The sequence below is a fragment of the Borostomias antarcticus genome (genome assembly GCF_949987555.1).
Source record: "Borostomias antarcticus genome assembly, chromosome: 18".
Lineage (NCBI taxonomy): Eukaryota > Metazoa > Chordata > Actinopteri > Stomiiformes > Stomiidae > Borostomias > Borostomias antarcticus.
The window spans coordinates 7,681,149-7,706,325 of NC_140251.1; the positions used below are offsets into that span (position 1 = coordinate 7,681,149).

At 47.0% G+C, this 25,177-nt stretch overlaps 1 protein-coding gene across 1 annotated transcript in view; it reads right to left on the reverse strand.

Moving 5' to 3' along the window:
* Positions 1-25,177, reverse strand: part of frmd5a (FERM domain containing 5a) — a gene marked incomplete at both ends in the record, with an annotated part of 69,283 nt that overhangs the window by 4,574 nt on the left and 39,532 nt on the right. The window contains 11 exons of the mRNA XM_084452573.1: positions 467-535; positions 2,280-2,354; positions 3,862-3,953; positions 4,144-4,207; positions 4,457-4,545; positions 4,720-4,807; positions 6,123-6,246; positions 7,953-8,050; positions 11,355-11,433; positions 12,021-12,063; positions 13,953-14,057. Coding sequence (XP_084308699.1) covers positions 467-535; positions 2,280-2,354; positions 3,862-3,953; positions 4,144-4,207; positions 4,457-4,545; positions 4,720-4,807; positions 6,123-6,246; positions 7,953-8,050; positions 11,355-11,433; positions 12,021-12,063; positions 13,953-14,057 — 926 coding nt within the window. The remainder of the gene's footprint in view (positions 1-466; positions 536-2,279; positions 2,355-3,861; positions 3,954-4,143; positions 4,208-4,456; positions 4,546-4,719; positions 4,808-6,122; positions 6,247-7,952; positions 8,051-11,354; positions 11,434-12,020; positions 12,064-13,952; positions 14,058-25,177) is intronic.

Here is a 25,177-nt window from a genome sequence, read left to right on the forward strand (position 1 = left end):
TAGTCTCTAGTCTAGTACTGCTCATGGTGTAGTCTCTAGTCTAGTACTGCTCATGGTGTAGTCTCTAGTCTAGTTCTGCTCATGGTGTAGTCTCTAGTCTAGTACTGCTCATGGTGTAGTCTCTAGTCTATTACTGCTCATGGTGTAGTCTCTAGTCTAGTTCTGCTCATGGTGTAGTCTCTAGTCTAGTTCTGCTCATGGTGTAGTCTCTAGTCTAGTACTGCTCATGGTGTAGTCTCTAGTCTAGTACTGCTCATGGTGTAGTCTCTAGTCTAGTACAGGTCACGGTGTAGTCTCTAGTCTAGTACTGCTCACGGTGTAGTCTCTAGTCTAGTACTGCTCATGGTGTAGTCTCTAGTCTAGTACAGGTCACGGTGTAGTCTCTAGTCTAGTACAGGTCACGGTGTAGTCTCTAGTTTAGTGAATCAAATGAGCTCTGATTTTAACTGTGTATCTCTGATTTTACCTGTGTATCTCTGGAGGCTCTCGTTTGATTTTGGCACTCTGCTCCATCACCTCTTTCGCCACTCGTCCACTGCAATACAGCACAGACAAAACTTAGACACACACACACACACACACACTGCCCCTTGGTGCCACATAATGCAATGAGGGGCATGGCTGTAGTACAATGCGATTGAATTAACCTGTTGAATGGGACTCTGTCTAACTCAATCACAGCCCACTAGACTACTAGGCTATATCACAAGCAAGAGGCACTCTATAGATGGATGAGGTATGACCTTGAAAAACAAATACAAGTGTTTCAGGATGAAAGGTCCTTGAGAACTACAATGGAGAAAGCCTTTTCAGCACTGTTCCATATCCTGTTACCACCCACACACATTACATTACATTTCATTACATTAGTCATTTAGCTAAAGCTTTTATCCGAAGTGACATAGAATACTTGCATTTAACGTAGGAAATGTCAGTGTACTACAGTACAACTCGCATCTCCTTTCTAAACAAAAGTGCATCTCCTTTCTAAACAAGTGACTAAGACCATGATCTAGTGCTAAATCCAAAGTGCAAGAGTAGCAAAATATAAAAAATAATAGGTGCTTAAGAGGGAGGATTCTGGTAGTACTTCTCGAAGAGGTGAGTTTTGAGCCTGTGGTGGTCTCCTTGTGGAGAAGCTGGGTGACACATACAGTAGCATGACGGTGTTAAAAAGTACTGGGGCTAGCACACACCCCTGCCTAACCCCTGTATCTACAGGGAAGGGGGAAGACTCTTGCCCCCCTATAGTTATCAGAGCAGTCATTCCATCATGAAATTGGCGGAGGATTTTGACAACTTTGTTGGGGCAGTCAAACCAGAGAAGGCTGGACAGTGTCGAAGGCTTTGGAGAGATCAACAAAGGCCATGAACAGGTCCTGATGTTGTTCTCTGCACTTTTCCCACAGCTGGAGAGCTGTGAGAATCATGTCCACCATGCTCCTGCTCTTCCTAAACCCACATTGCGATTCAGGCAGTATCGATTCAGTGATGTTGTTAATCAGCCACTGAAGCGTCCCCTTTGCCAGGACCTTACCAGCGACTGCAAGGAGCGAAATGCCCCTACTGTTGCCACAGACAGCCTTGTCACCCTTGTTTTTATAAATGGCGACAATATTGGCGTCTCTCCATTGTTGTGGGACGTTGTCATCGGCCCAGACCTTGGTGATGCACTCATGCAATGCTCTTGTACAGAGGTGGCCTCCTTGTTTCAGCAGCTCAGTAGGGATGTTGTCATTACCAGGGGACTTGTTGTTTTTGGGGGAACGGATAGCTGATAGGACCTCCAGGAAGGTCGGGGGCTGGTGTAGATTGTGTATAGGAGGAACTGTGGGCAGGTCGTCGGGAACGGTGGGGTCTGCATCAGAGTCCTGATTAAGTAGGGTGGCAAAATGTTCAGCCCATCTCAGCAGGATGCCATTCCGGTCCTTCAGGACTGTCAGAGCGTCTGCTGTTTTCAGGGAGGTGATGCAGCGGTTTATTGGGCCGTAGATCTTCTTGACAGGATTATAAAAGTTATGCATGTCATCTTTATCGGAAAAAAAGACTGGATTTCGTCACACACACGTGTGCACACACACACACCATCCATGCCCCCCCCCCCCCCGCCTCTAGAGTGTGAGGCTGTTAGGCTGCCGTAGTTACAGGCTGGGCCATGGGCTCTTCTCCACCAGGAGAGCCAGTGTGTGTGTGCGATCTGCAGTGTGTGTGGGGCCTGCAGTGTATATGGGGTCTGCAGGGCCCTCTAAGGTGTACTGGGTACTGTACAGGTACTGTACCTGTAGCGGAAACGACTTCCTTTGAAGAACAGGTTGCTGCTGGACACCGTCCGCACCTGACTTGACTTGTCCAGCCTGACAGGTCGCGAGAAAACACAGAGTATGAAAAGGTGAGAAGAGAGAGAAGGGTAAGAAAGGTGAGAGGATTTTGAAAATATACAGAGAAAATTATATTGCAAGAAAGACTGTACAGATGGAATGAACCACTCATCTCCGTTATGGACTGTACCACTTCACCCTGACAGGGTTATTCTCACTATTAGTTGTTGATGACTGAGGTGCTTCATCCCAGAGCTCATTTGGCGTCTGGTCCGCTGAGCACCGTAAATGCTACAACCAAACACCCAGCCTGTTAATTATGCATAGCAGAGCACTACAGGGACCATTTCCAGAGATGGAAGCATACATAAAGCATAGAATATGTACAATGTTGAGACCTATTAAATAAGGCATGACTGTTAAGCTGATCTCATTGGAAATGTTATGACTCTCTGAATTATATATATACTGTACATGGAGATGTAAATCATTAATGTACTGTTTGTACATTAATTGTACAGCATCATTGTCTATTAGTCTGTTTCTGTAGGACAGTCGGCGTTGGCGCGTGTCTCCGGTGGAGCGTTATCAGTGAGATCATCATCGCACCGCGCTTATCCCCTCCTGGCGCGTGCTGCGGGATGCCCTTGGTTTGACCTCCCCACCCCCTTGTTCTGCGTCCCTGAATCTCCCGCTCAACACCCACACTCCTCCACAACCTCCGCTGTCACCCCCATATATTAATACACTTGCTCACAGACACGGGGGGATGTGTGTGCGTGTGGACGGGGGTGTTCTTTTATCACCTAACACGTGGTGTGGTGAGTGAGAGAGAGAGAGGGAGAGAGAGAGAAGGAGAGAGAGAGGGAGAGAAGGAGAGAGAGAGCAAGAGAGAGATGGGGGAGAGAGAGAAAGGGAGAGAAGGAGAGAGAGGGGGAGAGAAGGAGAGGGAGGGCAAAAGAGAGAGAGGGGAGAGAGAGAGGGAGAAAAGGAGAGAGAGGGAGAGAGAGGGAGAGAGAAGGAGAGAGATGGAGAGGAGGAGAGAGAAGGAGAGAGAGAGGGAGAGAAGGAGAGAGAGAGGGAGAGAAGGAGAGAAGGAGAGAGAGCAGGAGAGAGAGAGAAGGAGAGAGAGAGGGGGGAGTAGGAGAGAGAGAGGGAGATAGATGGAGAGAAGGAGAGAGAGAGGGAGAGAGAAGGAGAGAGAGGGAGAGAAGGAGAGAGAGCAGAAGAGAGAGAGGGAGAGAGAGAGGGGGAGAAGGAGAGAGAGAGAGAAAGAAGGAGAGAGAGAGAGAGGACACACAGCCATCCGTCAGGGCCGTGACAGAGGCCGTATTTCAGGAGGAGAGACATGGCTCCGCGCCTCGCCTGGCTTCCAGAGCGCGCTCCCTCACCGGAGGTTAGCAGGGGCCGCGGACGCGTCCTGGAGAGGCAGCCAGGGGCCTCTCATGGCAGCTCAGGGTCACAGTGCAGGAGGGCAGCCCGGGGCAGCCCGTGGAGGAAGCCCGGATGTTTCACAGAGAGCAGCGAAACGTAGGGGACTCACTTATAGAAGGCCTGGTGCTCCACTCCACACTTCCACAGGTGCTTGCAGGCCTCTGGCGTGGGCGCGAAGTACGTCAAGATGATCTTTTGGTCCTGCACGATCGAAATAAGAAGGCCAAACTGAAAAAAACACGCCAAAGAGCCCCAGGGACAGGACCGCTGAGGACACATGCATGCTGGGTGGTGTCTGAATGCGACAGCCTCGTCAAAACATACGACGGGTCACGCGGCGGTCGCCGGCGCTGCTCGCCAGACTCCGCACGGACGCTATTCATCCTCTCACCTCCTTCTGGTTTGCATATATGTGGAACGTCTTCCCCTCAAACTTCAGTTTGGTCACCTCAGTCCTGCCCGTGAGGAAGCAGACAGTCAGTTACACACACAGAGAGCCACAGAGGCTGTTTATTCATCGCAACAACCGGCTGTGTGTTCGGATCGCGGAATTGATGGAGCATGCTCTGTGTTTCACTTACGGGAAAACGCACTGGGAATAGAAAACGTTGCGCTTCACACGCTAACGGCGAACAAACACAAAACGACGCTCTCTATGACAGTACGGGTCAGGGGGCGGAGAGAAAGACGGCGCCGATGCTCACCATTTGAGAAAGTGAACCCTCTTGTTACCCTGCAGCACGACGAATCCGAATGGCGTGAAGGCGAGGAAGGCTGGGTTCCCAGACACATCCTGGAAGAGAGGAGAGCCGCGTCAGGACGACAGGCCGTATGAAAAGCACACGCATGCATGCAGGCCACCCTTCCCCCCAGTTAGAATTACAGAGAGAACGCCGTCTGATTGACCAGGACAGGCTCCTTCAGTCGGTACGGAACAAAGGGGACGTTTGACAAGAACAGGCCCCACCTTGCACGGATGAGGGTCCACGCCGTACGTCTCCAGCATCTGGGCCTTCTGCAGGAAGTTAAGCTCCGAGGTCTCGGCCGTCTGACCGCTGGGGAGAGAGCAGCAACACACCGCCACACGTCTGGACGTCAGCGTAGGATGGACAAATGCACAGTCTGACAGTTTAGCATTAAATACCGTAATATCGGCGCAAGGGGAAGTGAATGGACAAGACATTTGGCCAGCAATGTACGGCACCGACAACGCCGGAGGTAGGGATTCCAGGTCCGTCTGTCGGCCAGACCGGAGGGGTCATCAGCAGACTGGCCGGGGAGCTGGGCAGACAGCGGGCTAGACGGTGCGACGGAGGCTGTATCAATGACCCTGCCACTGGTACTTTTTTCCAATTAACATTTAATCAAGCTTCAACCACTCAGCTCTTTCGATTGCCATGTAACGGGAGAATCAGCTCGACCTACATTAGAAAAACGAATGGAAAAGGGTTCGGTTTCAGGTGCATTCAGAAGCACCCCGCAAGCACCAGTTTCAAATATTCCGAAGCATTGTAAGCATTTACCCACATGTCACCTGGAGCATGTGGGCTGGTATTCTCTTGGGCGGTGAGAAGCGAATGTTTCACTAGGGGGCAGCAGAGTATATCATCTGCAGGCACCATCCTCCATCTCCTGTGTCTAACTCATCTCTTCACACTCTGGAGTGCTGTGGTGCAGTCATGTCCCCATGCTGTCTACCTACAGAGCACGTACTACACAATCCTTTGGCCAGGTTGCTGAGCTCTGTTGCTAGGCAGATTTGGCTCTCACCTAAACTCTCACCTTCTCTCCTTTGCTCGGTAAGCTAGCATCAACCTTCAGAGCACCCTGAGCTAATGTGAACACTGCTGCAACCATAAATCAGCCTAATAACAATGGCGTGTATTACGGTACAGGTACAAGTACAGTTCAAACAAAGGAAATGGAACTTTACCGAGATGAGTAGCTCAACCTTTATGGCTTAACTGTTATGTGTTCGACCTAATAACCTTCGGAGAACATGCTGAGAGGGTCAGTAGGTGTGTCAGTTTGTGTCATACCATGCGTATCATGACTTACAGACCACAGGAGATGCTTCATCAGCTAGCCTAATGGTGGAGTAGTGTGCGTGTGTGTGTGTGTGTGTGTGTGTGTGTGTGTGAGTGTACCAGGTAATTACACTGACTCTCTGACCCTTACACTAACGACTGTACTAATGAAAGACTGTGTGTGTGTGTGTGTGTGTGTGTGTGTGTGTGTGTGTGTGTGTGCGCGTGCATGTGTGACGGCAAGTGAACTGGTCACACCAGTGACGGAACGATGGCAGAATGGCTTCAGCAGACGTGCTAGAGGGGTGATGGGACAGAGTGACTGAGACATGCCGGTCCTTACATCAGCTCTGTCTTGTGTATCTCTGAGATCCTCCGCTCCAGCTTCTCCGAGTGTTTGGGGAAGAACTGGAACTTGGAGCTGTATCCCTCCGGATGCTTCCCTGGTTCGTAGTCCCCAATCTCGGCTGGGGGAGGGGGACACAGTGAAGGGGTCAAAGGTTGATATCTCCGTTACTGAGGGCGAATGTCTACACATGGCCTCAGACGACAGCAAAGTGTAAAGGCACGCACATTTAGATTAAACCATGTAAAAGGCAGCTTCTCTATGTCTGCAACAGCAGAGCTTTTCAAGCGGACGCAGGGTTGTTTATTAAGGATGTCGAGCTGCGCTGGGCGACCTGAGACAATGACTTCTCCCACATACGGAGGTGGCTGAGCTGCCGAACCCTGGCCACCTGCCAGATGGCTACCTTTCTCCCACGTACCACTGCTCTGTCTGCAGCTTTCAGCTGGCTGTCTCTGCAGGGTGTGAATGCGGAGAGTGTGTGTGTGTGTGTGTGTGTGTGTGTGTGTGTGTGTGTGTGTGTGTGTCACACAATACCTATTGTGTGACACACACGCACACACATACAAAAGACAAAGACCTAAAGACAAAGCTGATAGCAACGTTCCTGATGAACCCAATACACATCCTTCCAGAATATAACCATTTCCACATGTTCATGAATATGTATCGAATGCCCTAGGCTCATTACCTCCTCTTTCTCACAGAGAGGGTTGTACCAGGTAGTCTAACATGCAGATGCACCGGTTGTTGACATGAAACACCTATTTTTATTTCTAGGCTTTTAAATAAACAGCCTTTGGTAATTTTCTTTCAGATATCTGATAGCACTCCAACCTTATCTCATAGATATAGATCAGGGGTCTCAAACTCAAATTGGCTTGGGGCCACTGCTGGTATCGTCAACTCATAGGAGGGCCACACAATGTCAACTTCAAGTGCTACTACTGTAACTATAAGAAAGTGAAATATTTCTGAAAATGTCATTATTCATTTCCATAACTAGACTCGCAAGTCAGTCTCTAAATGTTGCAAGACTATTCCATAACTAACATTTCCATCATACAAATTCAAACGGGTTTCTATACATTTCAATATATTTTAACAGTTAGTGTCAATATTTTTTCCTTACTTTTATTTTATTTTGAATAGCCTACATTTGTACTTTATTCTGTTTTAGCTGCAAGATGCATCACTACCGTAAGTCTGCCCTGGACCTATACTTGCATTAATTAAAGTTCAAGTTTGTTTCCATTTCTTGCCAGACACTTAATAAATTTGTATGCTACTACTCTATTTCTTGCCAGACACTTATCTTGAAAGACTGCTGAGACGTTATCCCTCTCAGCTGTGTGGCTTGTTTTTTCCTCTCATCTCCCTATGACTCACACTGCTCTCCATGTTTAGTAATGAATGGCTCTTGACATTATAGGCTATTCCTTTAGAACGGCGACTTTGTTCTTGCATATCAAGCAGGTAGCATTTCCATTGAACTAATACTGCAATGTCCATCTTTCTTGAAACTTGTCTGTGTTCCATGAAAACAGCCCCTCGGTGGCTAGCATGCCGCATGGGGGAGTGAGTGGTGCAGGGGGGTGGGTGGGGTCACGGAGGGAGCAGTGAGTGGTGCAGGGAGGGGGGGGGCGTCACGGGGGGAGCAGTGAGTGGTGCAGGGAGGGGGGGGTGGTCACGGGGCGAGCAGTGAGTGGTGCAGGGAGGGGGGGGGGGGTCACGGGGGGAGCAGTGAGTGGTGCAGGGAGGGGGGGGAGGGGTCACGGGGGGGGCAGTGAGTGGTACAGGCCGTCTCAGCCCGTCAGCCCCCCTTACCTTGAAGGATGTAGGCAGCCAGCATGGCAGCGTCCGACGTCTTGCACAGGAGCCGGCCGTGGTAGAGGTCTCTCTTGATCTGCAGGAAGACTAGATACCTGTGGAGGTGACCATCATTAAAAACAGTGAGCGCCGTACATATTTTCTAGCCAGTCCTATTTCTAACTGACAAAGAGACTTGAAACGGTTAAACATCCCCATCGACCAAATCTCAAAAAGGATGTTATTTCAAATTCCCTTCTGGGGTGTTTTGACTATTTCTTTTTGATTTAGCTGAAATTAGCTTTTTGTTTCTGGGAGAGGGGAGGCCCTGCGGCTAAGAACTGCTATTATCAACTGTGTTTCTCGTCAAGCTTTCAGACTGGAATCCAGGCAGAGTGAGTGCCTCCCACAGAAACAGCAGCAGCAGCTCCAGCAGCGCTGCCAACCATCTCACTGTGCCTCAACTGGAGCCGCTTGTGGACTGGATTTCAGACTACCTGCCCGGCAGGCCACAGAATGTGAGGCTTCAAGGCTGTGAGTCAGACAGTGTGATAAACAACATTGGAGCCCCTCAAGGGACTGTTCTGCCCCTCTTCCTGTTCATACTCTACACCCTCGGACTTCAGCTACAACTCGGAGACGTGCCGCCTGCAGAAGTACTCGGACGACTCTGCTCTTGTCGGACGTGTAAGAGGAGGACTGGAGGAGGAATACAGAGGTCTCGTGGAGGATTTTGTTGGATGGTGTGAGCTGAATCACCTGCAGCTCAACGTGGAGAAGACCAAGGAGTTGGTGGTTGACTGAGGAAACAGACCTCGCAATCCCCCAGTTTCCATCCAGGGGGTTGATGCTGAGGTAGTCCAGTCATACAAGTACCTGGGGGTGCTCCTGTATAACAGGCCAGGTCAGGAAACTCTACAAGCAGGGACAGAGACAACTACTTCCTGAGGAGGCTCAGGTCCTTTGATGTGTGTAGAACAATGCTGAACATGTCTGATCGGGAGGGCGGGCTCTGTCCTGAGGATCAGCCTGGAAACAGTGACTGCAGTGGCAGAGAGAAGAATGCTTGCCAAACTGAGGGCCATCATGGAAAATGGCTCCCACCCTCTTCACGACACTGGTCAGGCAGAGGATAGTCTGGCTCAACGGATATTACAGAGAAGCCTTGTTCTGGTCTGGCTACGGAGAGCCTAGGCAGAGGAGTACCTTCAGCTGCAGACTGATCCTGCCATGGTGCTCCAGGGAGCGCTTCTGAAGGTCCTTCCTACCAGATGCCAGCAGACTGGTCAACGCATCCCCTCACTGGCTGGACACTATAGACCTGAGCCAGCTTGGTATGAGCTAAGATGGCCACTCTAGCATCAGTTGTGTCTTGTCTGGACTGGTAGTAGTAGTTATTAGGTTATTAGTTATTAATTAACTTACTGCTACAAAGTACCTCAGCTTCACCATGGGTCTTTATTGATTTTTATTTTTCATTTTTCATTGAATTGTTGTGTGCTGTGTGTAAAGTCAAATTCCCTTTAAATACATTTACTGGGAGAGCTTACTGGGGATAAATACATTTCATATCTCTGTCTGTCTGTCTGTCTGTCTGTCTGTCTGTCTGTCTGTCTGTCTGTCTGTCTATCTATCTAGAGCTGAATTGGCAGTGGTGCTCTCATAATGCCATAACGCATAATGCCAATAAATATAACAGATGGAGATCTACTGGAATAAGATGTGATCACTGAAGAAACTGTCCTCCTCTGCATCCTCTGTCACTCCAGTCACTCATCCATAATCCACACTCTTCATTATGACAGACTCATCCATAATCCTCACTCTTCATAATCCACACTCTTCATTATGACAGACCCCTCCATAATCCACACTCTTCATTATGACAGACTCATCCATAATCCACACACTTTATAATCCACACTCTTCATTATGACAGACTCATCCCTAATCCACACTCTTTATAATCCACACTCTTCATTATGACAGACTCATCCATAATCCACACTCTTCATTATGACAGACTCATCAATGATCAACACTCTTTATAATCTACACTCTTTATTATGACAAGACTCATCCATAATCCACACTCTTCATTATGACAGACTCATCCATAATCCACACTCTTAATTATGACACTTCATTATGACACATTATGACTCTTCATTATGACACTCTCTGCACTCCGTGTTCCTCCCATCACCCTCGAGACGAGTGAAGGACTGTGTTCTCTCTGGCAGCTCAATAATAAATGCCAGTGCCAACAGAGTATACGCACAATAAACACACTGACACACAAATACACACAAATACACACAAAAGCACACTGTCATATTGTCACCATCAGGTGGGAGAAATCAGGAAGTGTGAGAGAGGGCGCTTTGAGTCTCTGTTGGGGGCGACAAATGGCTTTTCTGGGTGACCTCATTGCAGCCTGCACAGGGGATGAGGAAGTCAGGCGAATGTGAAAAAGTGATCCAAGTCTGAGCTAGCTGGGGGATAATCATGTATCATTTAGAGCTAGCAGCTAGAATAGCAGGCACTGACCCTCTATCCTCCATCCCCACGGCCAGCCAGCCAAGAAGGTCAACACAGAGCCACAGCTACACACTCCATTCCATTCCAGAGAACAGGCTGGCAGCTTACTGAGGAAGACTTAAGGCTTTTATGCATTTCACAACTTTACGAGCCATCCATTTGAATAGCATTGCTTTTCGAAATACTTGTCCAACTCCTTTTAGATGAAGTGGTCCGACATTTTTCAATCACAGACTCTCTTCAACAACATTCAACAATGTCTCTTAGTCACATACTCTCATGACAAAGATAAATGATTCAAAAGGCGTAACATTTGCAAGCATTCCACACACACACACAGAGCTTGTGCTGAATGTCTTCCATTCACTAGCCTCCCCGTCACGATGCAGGCCGATTGGCTGGGTGAGACACAGACAGACAGAACACTCTCCCAGCTCCTGTGAGCAGACAGACAGACAGACAGACAGACAGACAGACAGACAGACAGACAGATAGACAGACAGACAGACAGACAGACAGACAGACAGACAGACAGACAGACAGATAGACAGACAGACAGACAGACAGACAGACAGACAGACAGAACACTCTCCCAGCTCCTGGGAGCAGACAGACAGACAGACAGACAGACAGACAGACAGACAGACAGACAGACAGACAGACAGACAGACAGACAGAACACTCTCTCAGCTCCTGTGAGCAGACAGACAGACAGACAGAAAGCTCTCCCAGCTCATGTGAGCAGACAGACAGACAGACAGACAGACAGACCGACAGACAGACAGACAGACAGACAGACAGACAGACAGACAGACAGACAGACAGACAGACAGACTGACAGACAGACAGACAGACGTGCGCGCCACACTGCAGGCCTACCTGGTGATCTCCTCCTTCAGGGTAGCAGGGTCAGGAGGGTAGAACTTGACTCTCAGACACATGGTGAATGGAGGCTGGGCTGGGTTGAGGAGAGGAGAGATGGGCGTCAGCAGCGTTGGACACACATAGACTGTCACCTCACGGTCACACACCTCATAATGATTCGTGGAGAAAGAGTCTAAGGGACCTCACTAGCAAACAAGAACGGTATTCTTCATCCAGTGAAGGCTAGCTGTAATCTAAAGATGACAGATTTGTATGATTGATGTTATTAGTGCTATATGTTCAAAAGTGACTCAATATAAAACTTTACCGAAAACAGGTGTGTGTGAGGTGAAAACTGAGAATAACCATAAAACTGGTTATTAGTCATCATTTGTTATGTTATCAAAAAGGAGTACAGTACACAGGAACACACTTTATTGGGTAATTATACACTTGAATTTCATGTACATTATTAGAGTCTTTTTAAGGGGCAGATCGTCTGTCCATAATCACAGTCAAAGGAAGGATCTTGATGTGTGAATTCATAATAGAGTTCCTTCATCTGCATTCAAATGCATCGTTGATTAGTCAGAAATACATGCGTGTTAGAAACTCCATGGTGGGGACTACAATTATTGCTCAATTATTTTAAGAGTTAGCATAGGACAGGAGAATACTTACATTTCATTTGCTTGGCGATACACTTTGTGAACTCCAACCAATGCTGCAACAACAACCAGAGACAATATGTATTATGATATAAAAAGTGACAGCTCTAATAAAACAGGCCTCCAAAGCCTAGTTAGTGCTTTCTTACTCAATCATGCTCCAATTTTTTCCATTCATCTATACAGTATTTGTGTGATAGCTTAGCATCTGACAACTTTTCAATTTCGTAAAAATTGTATTGGCACAAATAGACCACTTGGTAACAGGGAGCCAGCAAAGGGACACCTTCGTTAGCAGCGTTCTCTGTCCCCCCGTGGTGAAGGCCTGGCACAGAGATGTAACAGCTCACAGTTCTCCTAGCCTGGACAGAGCTGTGACAGCGCACTGTTCTCCTAGCCTGGACAGAGCTGTGACAGCGCACTGTTCTCCTAGCCTGGACAGAGCTGTAACTGCGTTCTCTGTTCTCCTAGCCTGGACAGAGCTGTAACTGCGTTCTCTGTTCTCCTAGCCTGGACAGAGCTGTAACAGCGTTCTCTGTTCTCCTAGCCTGGACAGAGCTGTAACAGCGTTCTCTGTTCTCCTAGCCTGGACAGAGCTGTAACTGCGTTCTCTGTTCTCCTAGCCTGGACAGGGCTGTAACTGCGTTCTCTGTTCTCCTAGCCTGGACAGAGCTGTAACTGCGTTCTCTGTTCTCCTAGCCTGGACAGAGCTGTAACAGCGTTCTCTGTTCTCCTAGCCTGGACAGAGCTGTAACAGCGTTCTCTGTTCTCCTAGCCTGGACAGAGCTGTAACTGCGTTCTCTGTTCTCCTAGCCTGGACAGAGCTGTAACTGCGTTCTCTGTTCTCCTAGCCTGGACAGAGCTGTAACTGCGTTCTCTGTTCTCCTAGCCTGGACAGAGCTGTAACAGCGTTATCTGTTCTCCTAGCCTGGACAGAGCTGTAACAGCGTTCTCTGTTCTCCTAGCCTCAGAGCTCCGGTGATGAAAGTTATGCCTCCTCTTCCCTGGTGCTGATGTTGCCAGCATTTCACACCCTGGTTCACCCCTCTGTCCCCCTGAGATTATTCACTCCATCAATCTGTATCTCTGCCCCACCCTAAGGGTCCCTCTCTCTCTCTCTCTCTCTCTCTCTCTTTCTGTCGCTTTCTCTCCATCACTCCCTCCCGCAATACCAGCCTCTAAAATAGCCTTGAGTGACAGAAAGGCCGGGTCCGCAGGGCCTGAGCCAGTGTGAATTCTTAACAAAACAAGTGGTGGCATTTCTGAGAGAGAGAGAGAGAGAGAGAGAGAGAGAGAGTGTGTGTGTGCAATAATGGCCTGCAGTACATGTCTGTGGCTGATGGATGGGTGTCACTAAGAGGGCCTGTGAATGAGGCAGAGAGAAGAACATAAATGATAAATGTTCTATCTGGCCCTGGGCATCTTATTCTGTCTCTCTTCCTCCTCTCTCTCTCTCTCTCTCTCTCTCTCTCTCTCTTGCTCTCTGCTGTGGTGGAGAGGAGGATTAGGGACAAACTGAAGTCCATCCTGGACAACCCTTCCCATACCGTCCATGACTAGCTGTGGCAGATGGGGAGCACTTTCAGCCACCCAGGGGCAAAACTGGGCTGTTCAGGCGTTCCCTTGTGCCAGCGGCCATCAGACTCTATAATAGTGCCTGGGTGTTGCTGAGTGCCCCTGAGTGTTGTGGATGTGTGCATGTATAGTATGTATGTATATGAGTATTATTATACATATCTATACAGACTATGTACTGTATATATCCTATATTTATTCATACTGTATGTATATATTTCTTTAAATTACATCTTATCTATAATGTATATTCTCTATGTATATTCTTTATTCCACTGTTTTTTTTCCCACTGCTGCTGTACTTTTCCACTGCTGAACCCTCAAATTCCCGGGCAGGGATTATTAAAGTGTCTATCTAACACGCACTCACCCTCTGTTTGTCTGGGTCCACATATCTGATGCCGAAGTAGTCTTTCTCCAGCAGGTTGAGGTGGTGGCAGATGAGGTCAAACAGATACTGTCCCTTGGCTTCCCGCTGCAAGAGAAGAGAACAGCATTGAGACGAGGAGCTCAGGGGGAACGACGACAGGGGAAGACAGACAGACAGACAGACAGACAGACAGACAGACAGACAGACAGACAGACAGACAGACAGACAGACAGACAGACAGACAGACAGCATATGCATAGGCAGTTAGTGGAAGCACCAACAGGACCTCATCAAGGTGAGGACGCAAGGGGAAGACCAGGTCCAGGGATTCAGGGGGAGGGGCTGGAAGAGGATGGAGAGAAACGGCTGATACCGGAATGCACCTAGCGTTCTCCGCGTCCCTGCCAGAGATACTGGGGATTCATTCGGCATTAATTCCACCGGCCAACATCATCGTTAATACCACCAGCCAACGTGATCATTATTTTCACCAGCCAACATCACCATTAACATCACAAGCCAACGTCATCATTAATACTGTACCATCAGCCAACATCATCATTAACACCACCAGCCAATGTCATCACTAATACCACCGGCCAACGTCATCATTAATACCACCAGCCAACATCATCATTAATACCACCAGCCAACGTCATCATTAATACCACCAGCCAACGTCATCATTAATACTACCAGCCAACATCATCATTAATACTACCAGCCAACATCATCATTAATACCACCAGCCAACATCATCATTAATACCACTAGCCAACATCATCATTAACACCTACGTGATCATTAATACCAACAGCCAACATCATCATTAACACTAACGTCATCATTAGTACCACCGGCCAACATCATCATTAATACCATCAACTAACATCATCATTAACACCGTCATCATTAATACCATTAGCCAACGTGATCATTAATACCACCAGCCAACATCGTCATTAACACCGCCATCATCATTGAACGCCTCCTGCAGGGCTCAGGGAGTTGGAGAGGAAGCGGATGTCTGGCTGCCGTTCTGCCACCCCGCGTGGCATCCCCTCTCTCCCTCTCTCCCTCTCTCTCTCCCTCTTTCTCTCCCTCTCCCTCCCTCTCTCTCCCTCTCTCTCCCGCTCTCTCCCTCTCTCTCCCTCTCTCGCTACCCGGCCACGCTGTCCTCAGAGCGGCGGTCTGACTGGCACGAGGAGCACGCAGCGAGGGAGGACTGGGCGCCGACTGTACCCTCTCCTCTGGCTCAGCTTCCCATCTGACGCCCCCCCCCCCTCCCCTCCTCCCCCCTGTATGTCCGGCCCAGCAGAGGCACAGGCGACCACCGAACAGGAATTATGTATGAATTCTCTCCCTGGAATCAACACGACTCTATCTGTATTTATTTTATAGTATCACTGTAGACTTCTGAAGGGACTGAGGGGAGTGGTACTGCGGTATTGTATGATACTCTAGAGTATGTGTGCGATATGACCGTCTCATATGGCTGGGAGAGGAGAGCACAGCACATGCAGCACTGCGATAAACAGGACAGCGTTAGAATGACAATCAGTCCCACCCGTAATCCCACCGCCCGTCTCTGAGGAGATGTGCGCCTGGTTGACGGCGAACAGATGACGCGGAAATGGATTTAGGGGCATTACGGGGGAGATCAAAGCTGAAGGATGGAAGGAGAGAGGAGAGAGAGAGGAGAGAGAGTGAGAGAGGGGGGGGGGGCGTGAAGATGAGAGGTAGTTTCTGTCCACCTGCCATGTTTTCCTTAATAACGTTCACACACCCCTGCTTAAAAATTATTAAAGGAAGGATATAGGCCTACGCTATTAGAATTACCCGGAAAATGTTGCGCCCCGTGGTAATTTGTTGATCTCCCGACGGTGGATTTGTGTGAAGGTTGCTGACATATAATTTGCACCCACCGGGGATGACTAGAGCTCAGACTAGGACCGTGATGGCGATCCGACAGGCGACTCGCACCCCGCCCCCCCCCCTCTCGTCCCCATAGGCTAAGGCCTGAGAGGGGAGGCTCTTCACTGCACCTCCCTGCATCCCAGATCAATCCCTCACCCCTCTTACAATGAGGCAAATCAAATCAAGGAAATCACAGTGGAAATCCAATACAATGAATCCCTACAAAAGTAACGGTAATCCTATAGGTAGGAATGTGCAGAGGAAAGGGCAAATTTGTTCTACAAATAGGTTCTATAAAATATGAATTTGGATTCAAAATAACATCGGGTTACCATATTAACGGCAGTGGATGCGCCTATAGGCTTGGCTGACATTTGGCTCGCCTCTCCGCAGATGTGGGTGACTTTGAGAGATTTGAACGTAAGACGCTTTCTAATAAACGCGATGTGGATGAGGAGACGGGTGGTGAGAAATCAGTGCCCAGGGAAGAGAGAGAGAGAGAGAGAGAGAGACAGGCTGGAGATTAATGGCGGTGCCACTCCAATGAGCCCTCTACCCCCACGACCAGGCATAAACAGCGCCCACTTGCAACTCGGCCGCCGTCCACTGGGGGCTTGTTTAATGGCTCCCTGTAACGGGGTCAGTGAACACACTCCCTCTCGTCACTGCCGGAGGAGCATGCCTTGAGCTCGATTACATCATCTGTCAGATCGGAGCAGGGACAGATCATCCCTTCTGACGGGTCAGCGCATTACGCCCCGTCTTAATTATGCGGTCACGAGATTGGCGCCCCTTTTATGAACGTGAACCAAGACATGGGAGTTAAAAACCTCCGCTTTTAGCTTATTGCGAGAGCATCGGCAGTCTATTCTTGGCTGCCTGACAGATGGGGTGTGGGGGGGGCGAACGTAGTGGACCTTGAATTCATACGGTACTCCTGATGCATGCCAAGAACAGTGAAACAGCACTGGGCAGCAGAGGCCTGGAGAGAGGAGGGGTCACTGAGGCCTCCCTCAGGGGGAAGGGCTGGGGTATGGCAGGATGGGATGTGGCCATGTCCAGTCATGTGTGACATGCACATGTCAACCACGACCCCCCCCCCTCCAGAGACACCATCACCTGGATATCATTCTCTCCTCTGATTGGCTGTGTGATGGCAGAGGGGCAGGCTGTCAGTGGAAGAGCTCTTCTCAGTGTAGTTACTCTGGCCTGATGAGTCACTTCATTAGGAGGACTATTGTAACGCTCTCCTGTCTGGCCTTCCGATAAAAGCGATTAGTCAACTCCAACTAATTCAAAATGCTGCAGAACGTGTTCTTACAAAGACCAGAAAGAGGGCTCGCATCACACAAGGTTTAAAATCACTGCACTGGTTACCTGTCAGTTTTACAATATATTTTAATATGATTTTATATAATTCATTACATAATCAAGCACCTACAGTACATATCAGATATGCTTTTAAAATATACACCCAGTAGGTCCCTCAGGTCCTCTGGCACTGAGCTTTTAATGGTCCCTAGAGTCAGGACTAAGAGGCATGGGGAGAACTTCAGTTCATATTCTCCCAGCCTTTGGAACACCCTGCCAGAGGACCTGAGAATGTCTTTGACCGTGGTAATTTTTAAGCAAGATCTTAAAACACACCTTTTTAACATTGCTTTTACCATGTAGCCTTAATTGTTTTAATGTGTTCTTAATTTGCACTCTGTTTTAATAGTTTTTATTATATTTTACACGATCTTTACATTTTTTATGATTTTACTTTTATTGTTTCTTTACATCTGTTCTCACTATTTATATAATTTATGTTTTTATCCTTCTCCTTCTACCGTATTTAAAGCATTACTGTATGTGCTACATTGATTTGTATGAATGGTTCTATATAAATAAAATTACATAGACATAGACATCGACATTGACATAGGAGAGTGCTCTGTCAGCGAGCGTGGCTGATTGGTTAACAGTCTAAGCTCTGCTCGTGCTCTGTCAGCGAGCGTGGCTGATTGGTTAACAGTCTAAGCTCTGCTCGTGCTCTGTCAGGGAGCGTGGCTGATTGGTTAACAGTCTAAGCTCTGCTCGTGGCCTCAGGCCTTTCCTAAGAGGGAGAGAGCGAGGCTCGGGGGAGGGGGTCGTGTCCTCGCGGGGCGTCTGGCCCTGCCGCTACTGGGCAGCTTCCTCACAGTGACCTCACAAAGCAATAGGACACGCCCACTTCCTGGGCATGAGATCCTTGTTGTAGTGTGCTGCCACACCCGCAAGCACACATGCCCTCAGAAGTCTGGTAACATTACGGGGAACCATGCATATGAATTTGTAGTTTGCAGTCTAACAGACTGCGTTTACAGTATGTCATTTTCCGGAATAAAAAATAAACCGAGATGACACTAGGGAACACCAGAGGAGATGACACTAGGAAACACTAGAGGAGATGACATAGGGAACACCATAGGAGATGACATAGGAAACACTAGAGGAGATGACATAGGGAACACCAGAGGAGATGGCATAGGGAACACCAGAGGAGATGACACTAGGGAACACCAGAGGAGATGACATAGGAAACACCAGAGGAGATGACATAGGGAACATTAGAGGAGATGACATAGGGAACACTAGAGGAGATGACACTAGGGAACACCAGAGGAGATGACATAGGGAACACCAGAGGAGATGACATAGGGAACACCAGAGGAGATGACATAGGGAACACCAGAGGAGATGACATAGGGAACACCAGAGGAGATGACATAGGGAACACCAGAGGAGATAACATAGGGAACACTAGAGGAGATAACATAGGGAACACTAGAGGAGATGACATAGGGAACACCAGAGGAGATGACATAGGGAACACTAGAGGAGATGACACTAGGACACACCAGAGAAGTACAAAGTAATAGAACCGTGAGTCAAGACAGGAGGATGCCTGCTTTGTTTTGTTGCTGACAGCATGCAGTGTCCCCCTCCTCTGTCTCCCCTCCCCTCCCCTCCCCTCCCCCTCTCTCTCTATACCACACACTCAACAGCTGCATTACCCCCCTCCCCCCAAGCATCTCTGATTGTAGGATGTGTGTGATTGTGGGACAGGGAGGAAAGGATATAATGAAGGACGCTGTTGAATTCATGATTAAACTAATGGAGCGTCTCTCCTCAGCTAGATTGGCAGGTCAACGTTTAAGACTACGACAAAGAAGCCATGATCTCTGTCGCTCTCTCTCACCCTCTGTGTCCGTACCTAGTTCACAGAGCAAAAGGACAAAACAAACTAAATGGTCTGCACTTATATAGCGCTTTACAATGGCCTCTCATTCACCTATTCACACACGCATACATACACACCAATGGCTGCCAGCTGCCATGCAAGGTGCCAGCCTGCTCGTTGGGAGAAATGTGGGGTTCAGTGTCTTTCCCAAGGACCCCTCGACATGTGGACAGGAGGAGCCGGGATTCGAACCGCCGACCCTACGATCATTGGAAGACCCGCTCTACCTCCTGAGCCACAGCTTCCCCGCCTCTAAAAGATCCCAGATAGCAAGCGGATCTGGGCCATATACAGGTCAGATCTGGCCCTTGTGGCTTAGTTCCGGCCCGTTTATGGCCCAGAATTATTACACATCCGCTTGCTATCTGGGATATCCGTCAAATTCCAATTCTACAGTTCTCCTCACGATATCCCTTATGCAAAGAAAATATATTGCCTGATATATAATAACTGTCAATGTATTATAGTATGTAAAATATATGGAGGACATATACAGAATAATATATGATACAGTACATACATAACAGTAATATATTGAATAATACTGTACATAAGGAGTTGCCGCTTTTCATATATTGCAGTATATTGGAAAATATAACCACTAGTTTCCTATATATGGAAATGTATTGTTTGATATATGACATTATATTTTCAAATATATCACAATATATTTTTGTTTCATAAAGGATTATCCCGTTATTAGGAAAATCATCTGAAAATCGTGAAGTCCGATCCGCTGAGCAGAGATCACCTTTGGGTAGCAGTCGCTCCACGGTCCCTGCTGTAGTCAGCCCCATTGTGTGAACCTAGACGTGGGCTAATGCTGTTATATTTGCTGTATAAAATTAAAACTGCTGCAGATGGTTTTCTGTCCGGATGTTTTGAGGGGGGGCCTGTTGGCAGCAGTGCTAAATAGTCATTAAACTGTAATTTATTTTCAGAGGGGAGTGCTGTGCCAACAGAAACATATCTTTATGTTCGGGCCAACGGGGCTGCTTTAATTCCAGACTTAGAAAATGATGAAGCATGGTCAGTAATAATCCCATGTGTCCAGTGTTCTTCAGGCCACGAGTCCACAGACAAAGAAACTGCAGCTGGTATGGAAAAGATAGGCATCGGGCTTCATGACAGAACGGGAAGAGTCTTCCTGATCATATGCATATCACTCAGTAATAGCGGTAATCAGTATGAGTCATCATCCCAGGTTGAATAGAGGCTCCTATATTTCCTCGGGATTCCCAGGGGCACAATGGCCACTTTCTTTTCAGATGAATCATTAAAAGGGTGTCCATGTCAGCCCAGGAACACAGACCATTAATAAAACATGCTGTCACTTTATGTTGCGGTGGGTAGGTCAGAGAAACACGATGCTGTTGGTTGGTTGGGAGTGTGTGTTTGTGTTTATTTTTGTGTGTGTGTGTGTGTGTGCGCGTGTGTCTGGCTTCATTTAGAGTTTAGAGTTTATTAATTTAGCACATCCTACAACGGTGCAAGGAGGGAACGAAGCCCAATGGGCTTGTACATGAGTTCCACCCCTATCAATAGGAGTACAAATTCTAAGTAAAGTAACGGCTAACAAATAGACTTCATATGCAGATTATTCTGCTGTGCTCCAAGGGGGAGTGAGCGATTGCACTGGTTAAAGTAGAAAGCAGATGCACTCCACCTCTCAGCAGGTTGAAACCGTGGACCTGCTGCCCCCGACCTGGTAGTAGCTAGCCAACCAGCCTGGGGCCAAGTGCACACACAGGGCAATCCAATAGCCATCTATTCACCATACAGTGTACACAGAGCTCTGCTTAACGCAGCAAATCATTCGACCACTTCCTAGGGATTCTATAGGTAACTTTAAACGGGGCCCATAAAACCATTTGCTCATGAGGATGGGATCGTTTAGAGGGAGGGTACTCAACACATTTATCAAGCAGTTTAGCTGTATTGATCTATGAGAGCCCTCCAGAGATGCTCCGCTCTACTGTATGCCTGTGGTGGGGAGGCCAAGTGCCGAGAAACAGACATGTTCTCTGTTCATTCACTGCAGGCTCGCTCTCGTGCTCGCTCTCGTGTTTGTCTGGGAAGGGGTGGGATGGGAAGTGGGAGAGACGGAGAACGACGTCACCCCCGAGGTAACCGCGGCACAGTAGACAACAATAACAGCTGGGAACCAAGATGGACATTAGCTAGCTTCGTTTGCCAAACAAGTAGATAACGCACTATGCTGCATTTTGCATACAAAAGAGGTAGCGATAGTTCTCAGATAACAGGTGGGGAATACTGTGTATGACTGATTTAATGAGACACAAATAAGACAGGAATGCTAATAAAGCAGTATTACTAAAGATTCTCTCAGTTACACAAGGAGCTGCCATCTTGTTCACGACCTCCAGAGTGAACTGGGGGTAGGGTCGAGTGGTACGAGTTAACGAGTGGACAAAACAAGTGCGGAGGGCGTTCCAGTTAAAACTGTGTAGTATCGCGTAAAAAGCGACTTCCTGGACCAAATAGAACGCAGCATCAGTTAACCCTCCTCCACTCTGTTCCTCTCCTCCAATCAGAGCCTCCCCCCATCTGGTCTTCACCACACCCAGCTCTCTACACCACATTTCAGCTGGTTTCAGAGAGGGATGAGGAAGCTGAACAGACTTCATGGCGACCAGACAGACAGTGTTGGAGTCTGTGGAGTCACAGAGAGTAGCTAATTAAAAATGTAGGGAACTTTGGTGACTCGAACCCTATCTATTCTATTCTATGTTCTATTAATTTATCAAACCCCAACGGAAATAGGAAAGCTATGTACTGTAGGTGTTGTGGGGAGTTTCATGGGCAAATGAGCAGAGCTCTACAGGTATGTGGGTGATATATTGGTGTGATGGAACGGCCAGGTTTCCATGTCAACATGGTAGCTCTATGGTTTTTCTCCCTTGTACTGTGCCAGGGCTGCACAGAGCAGTGAAAAGAGCAAAACGCTTCTGCTTCTGTGTGTGTGTGTGTGTGTGTGTGTGTGTGTGTGTGTGTGTGTGTGTGTGATCAGAGAGCTTCACTCAATTCAACTGACATACTCCTCAGACAGGCATCTGCAAAGACCTGATAACATGTGACACAAATATGTTGCTAAAAGAGAGCCGCGGAAATAAAAGGCGGCCGGCATAAATTATATGACCCTCATATAAAAAGTAAAGCAGAATAAATTCAAGTGTTCATTGGCACCAGCTTATTTTACATAACTCCTCTCTCCTTCTAAAAAAAAACCTCATTAAAGTTTGTTTCACTCTCAGGCATGGGCAGAAGGAAGATGAGGTGGTGTTTGTGTGGGGCCTGTGCCCAGAGCATCTCCACCCAGAATGCCTTGCATGAGAGAGAAGAAACATCAAAAGCTGCTCAGATTTGTGCAGGTGATAATTGGGTCATAAAAACATGACAGGAATCAGGCAGTTTGCCTCAGAAACAGAACAACAAGCAGGGCAACAGAGCTGGGGGCGGCATAACAGCAACAAAGACACATGCAAGCACACAATATGAACGCATGAATATCTTTTCTTTTTTTTAAGTTGGCATGATAAATTGAGCAGAAGAGAGCTAAAAGTGGGTGTACAGATACAGAGAGAGAGGGAGTGTAGAGAGTCAGCACTCATAATAAATTAGAGCTTCAGGGAGAGAATGAACACCACCAAGCATCACTCCAAGAATCACTTCAAACACGTGGGTGCTTCAAGCTCAATGGTTCTGTAATTGAAACATTTATGATTATTCATACTGTAATAAGTTCCATTAGCACTCATTATTCCCGCTAAACAATAAAATCATTAAGAGAATAAGTTAAACACCTTTGAGATGTTTTATATACATGCATGCTACTGCACTTTAAAGTATATCTCTCCAGTACAATATTTAAAAAAAAGAAAAAGAAAAGGGGGCTGTTCATGAGAAATTACCAATAAATCACTTATAAATTGCGCAGTAGGAACACACTTTATTTTAGGGGGCTGTTTCTGAGAAATTAACAAGAAATTACTTGGAAATTACAAAGTAGGAACACACTTTATGTAAGGGGGCTGTTCCTGAAAGATTACTTGGAAATTACAAAGTAGGAACACACTTTGTTTTAGGGGGCTGTTCCTGAGAAATTACCAAGAAATTACCTGGAAGTTATGCCATAGAAACACACTTTATTTTAGGGGGCTCTTCATAAGAAATTACCTAGAAATTACTTGGAAATGACGCATTAGGAACACTTTATTTTAGGGGGCTCTTCCTGAGAAATTACCCAAGAAATTAGTAAGAAACAATCACCTTATTACAAATTAACTTATGATAATTCTCTCCACTTTACAAGGAGTTGTATCACCTCATTACTTTGACATTACTGCTTCTTACTGTCACCTTATTTATATTAAATTACTTGATAAAAAACACCTTATTACTAGTATATTACCACCTTATTTCTAAAAAATAACTTGATAATTACCACCTTATGAGGAAATTACTAGGTAATTTCAACCTTATTTCTAAGAAATTACTAGGTAATTACCACCTTATTACTAGGAAATTACTAGGTAATTTCGACCCCCTAACAAAGTGTTACCCAATATTTTATAAAATTGTTGTATTTTACTTGAGTTCTTATCTGTATCTTCTTTTGTGTTTTATCTTCCACCTTATTTTCCCTGCTTTTTGTTCATTTTATGTCTATTGTAAAGCGTTTATTTGTATGAAAGGTACTGTACAAACACAGTTTTAAAGTCGCACTGAAATGAAAAAAGCATTCTGTCCCATTTTGGTTCACATAATTGGTCATAGTGTTCACCTATTCAACGATATATGCCAAACAATTTACAAAATTCTACTTTTGTTGTAATCTTATATCAAAGTATATAATTTCTTACTTCCTGGAAAACGGTAGTTCACGTGCAATGACGACAACAGGTACCTTAGATTTTAGGCCAATAATCTCACGACATACACCCGTCAATCAACACTATCATTCTATCGAATCTGTCTAAAGTTCTTAAAACCCGTCCACTTGTCAATGTTCCAATCAAATTCCTCTAAACATATGTCCCACCCTCATAGCTTGTTTGCGTCGGAAATACGTCAAACTACGGAACTTAGATGATCTCTAGATAGATAGATAGATAATATATATAGAGAGAGATATGATAACGGCTCATTGCTTAGTCATCCAAGCAAGAAAATCTTGATGCATCTTGGTTCAGCCCTTGACTCCTAGTTTTTCAAAGACAACAGCTTTAATATCTTGAGCTAAGAGTTCAAGTGGGTTCCTTGCAGAAGTCAAACATGAGTAGAGTGCAGAAATAACTTGAAAAAGATTTTTAGAATTGATTAAACAGCCTTTATTGTGGCGTGGCTAACACACTTAAAAACATGGACCTACGCGTTTCAGCTCCTCAGAGGCTTCATCAGGGTTGGGCCTCATGTTTTTACGTTCGTTAGCCACGCCACAATAAAGGCTTTTTAATCAATTATGAAAACAGTGTTGCAAGTTGACTTCTGCAAGGATCCCACTCTTACCTCATGCTTATCTGCACCCTCACCAAAGAGCATCTGTTTCTGTGATTTTACCTCAGAACCCACACAGCGCTTCCTCAACCCTTCTCTAAATTAGAACTATACTACCTTCTTGTCTGTTGACGGTTCCCACCCTCTGAGCAGCACTGTGTCAATCTTGAATGGCGGAGGAACCCTGACCAACCCTGGGCCAGATTTGCCCCTGTCATAACTGGATATGCAGCATTCTGTGAAAGCCATGTCTCTGAATCATTTAGGAGATGGTGTCTCCCCAGGGCCTCTATTAAAGCATTGCCATGCAGGGCCTGTGACTGGAGCTGGAGCTGTGGCTGCTACAGTGGGCCTCTCACGCCCGCATGCACAGGAAGCCCAGTCTCCAGGGCCAAACAACTTTCTGCATTTTCATGGCTGGATTCTCCAGTGGTAAGAGATCTCTCCTGGGGCAGCAGTAACAATGGATGAGTCAAGGGAGCATTCAAGTTTCTAAAATGATTTACCTAAGAGAATATGGAGCTCT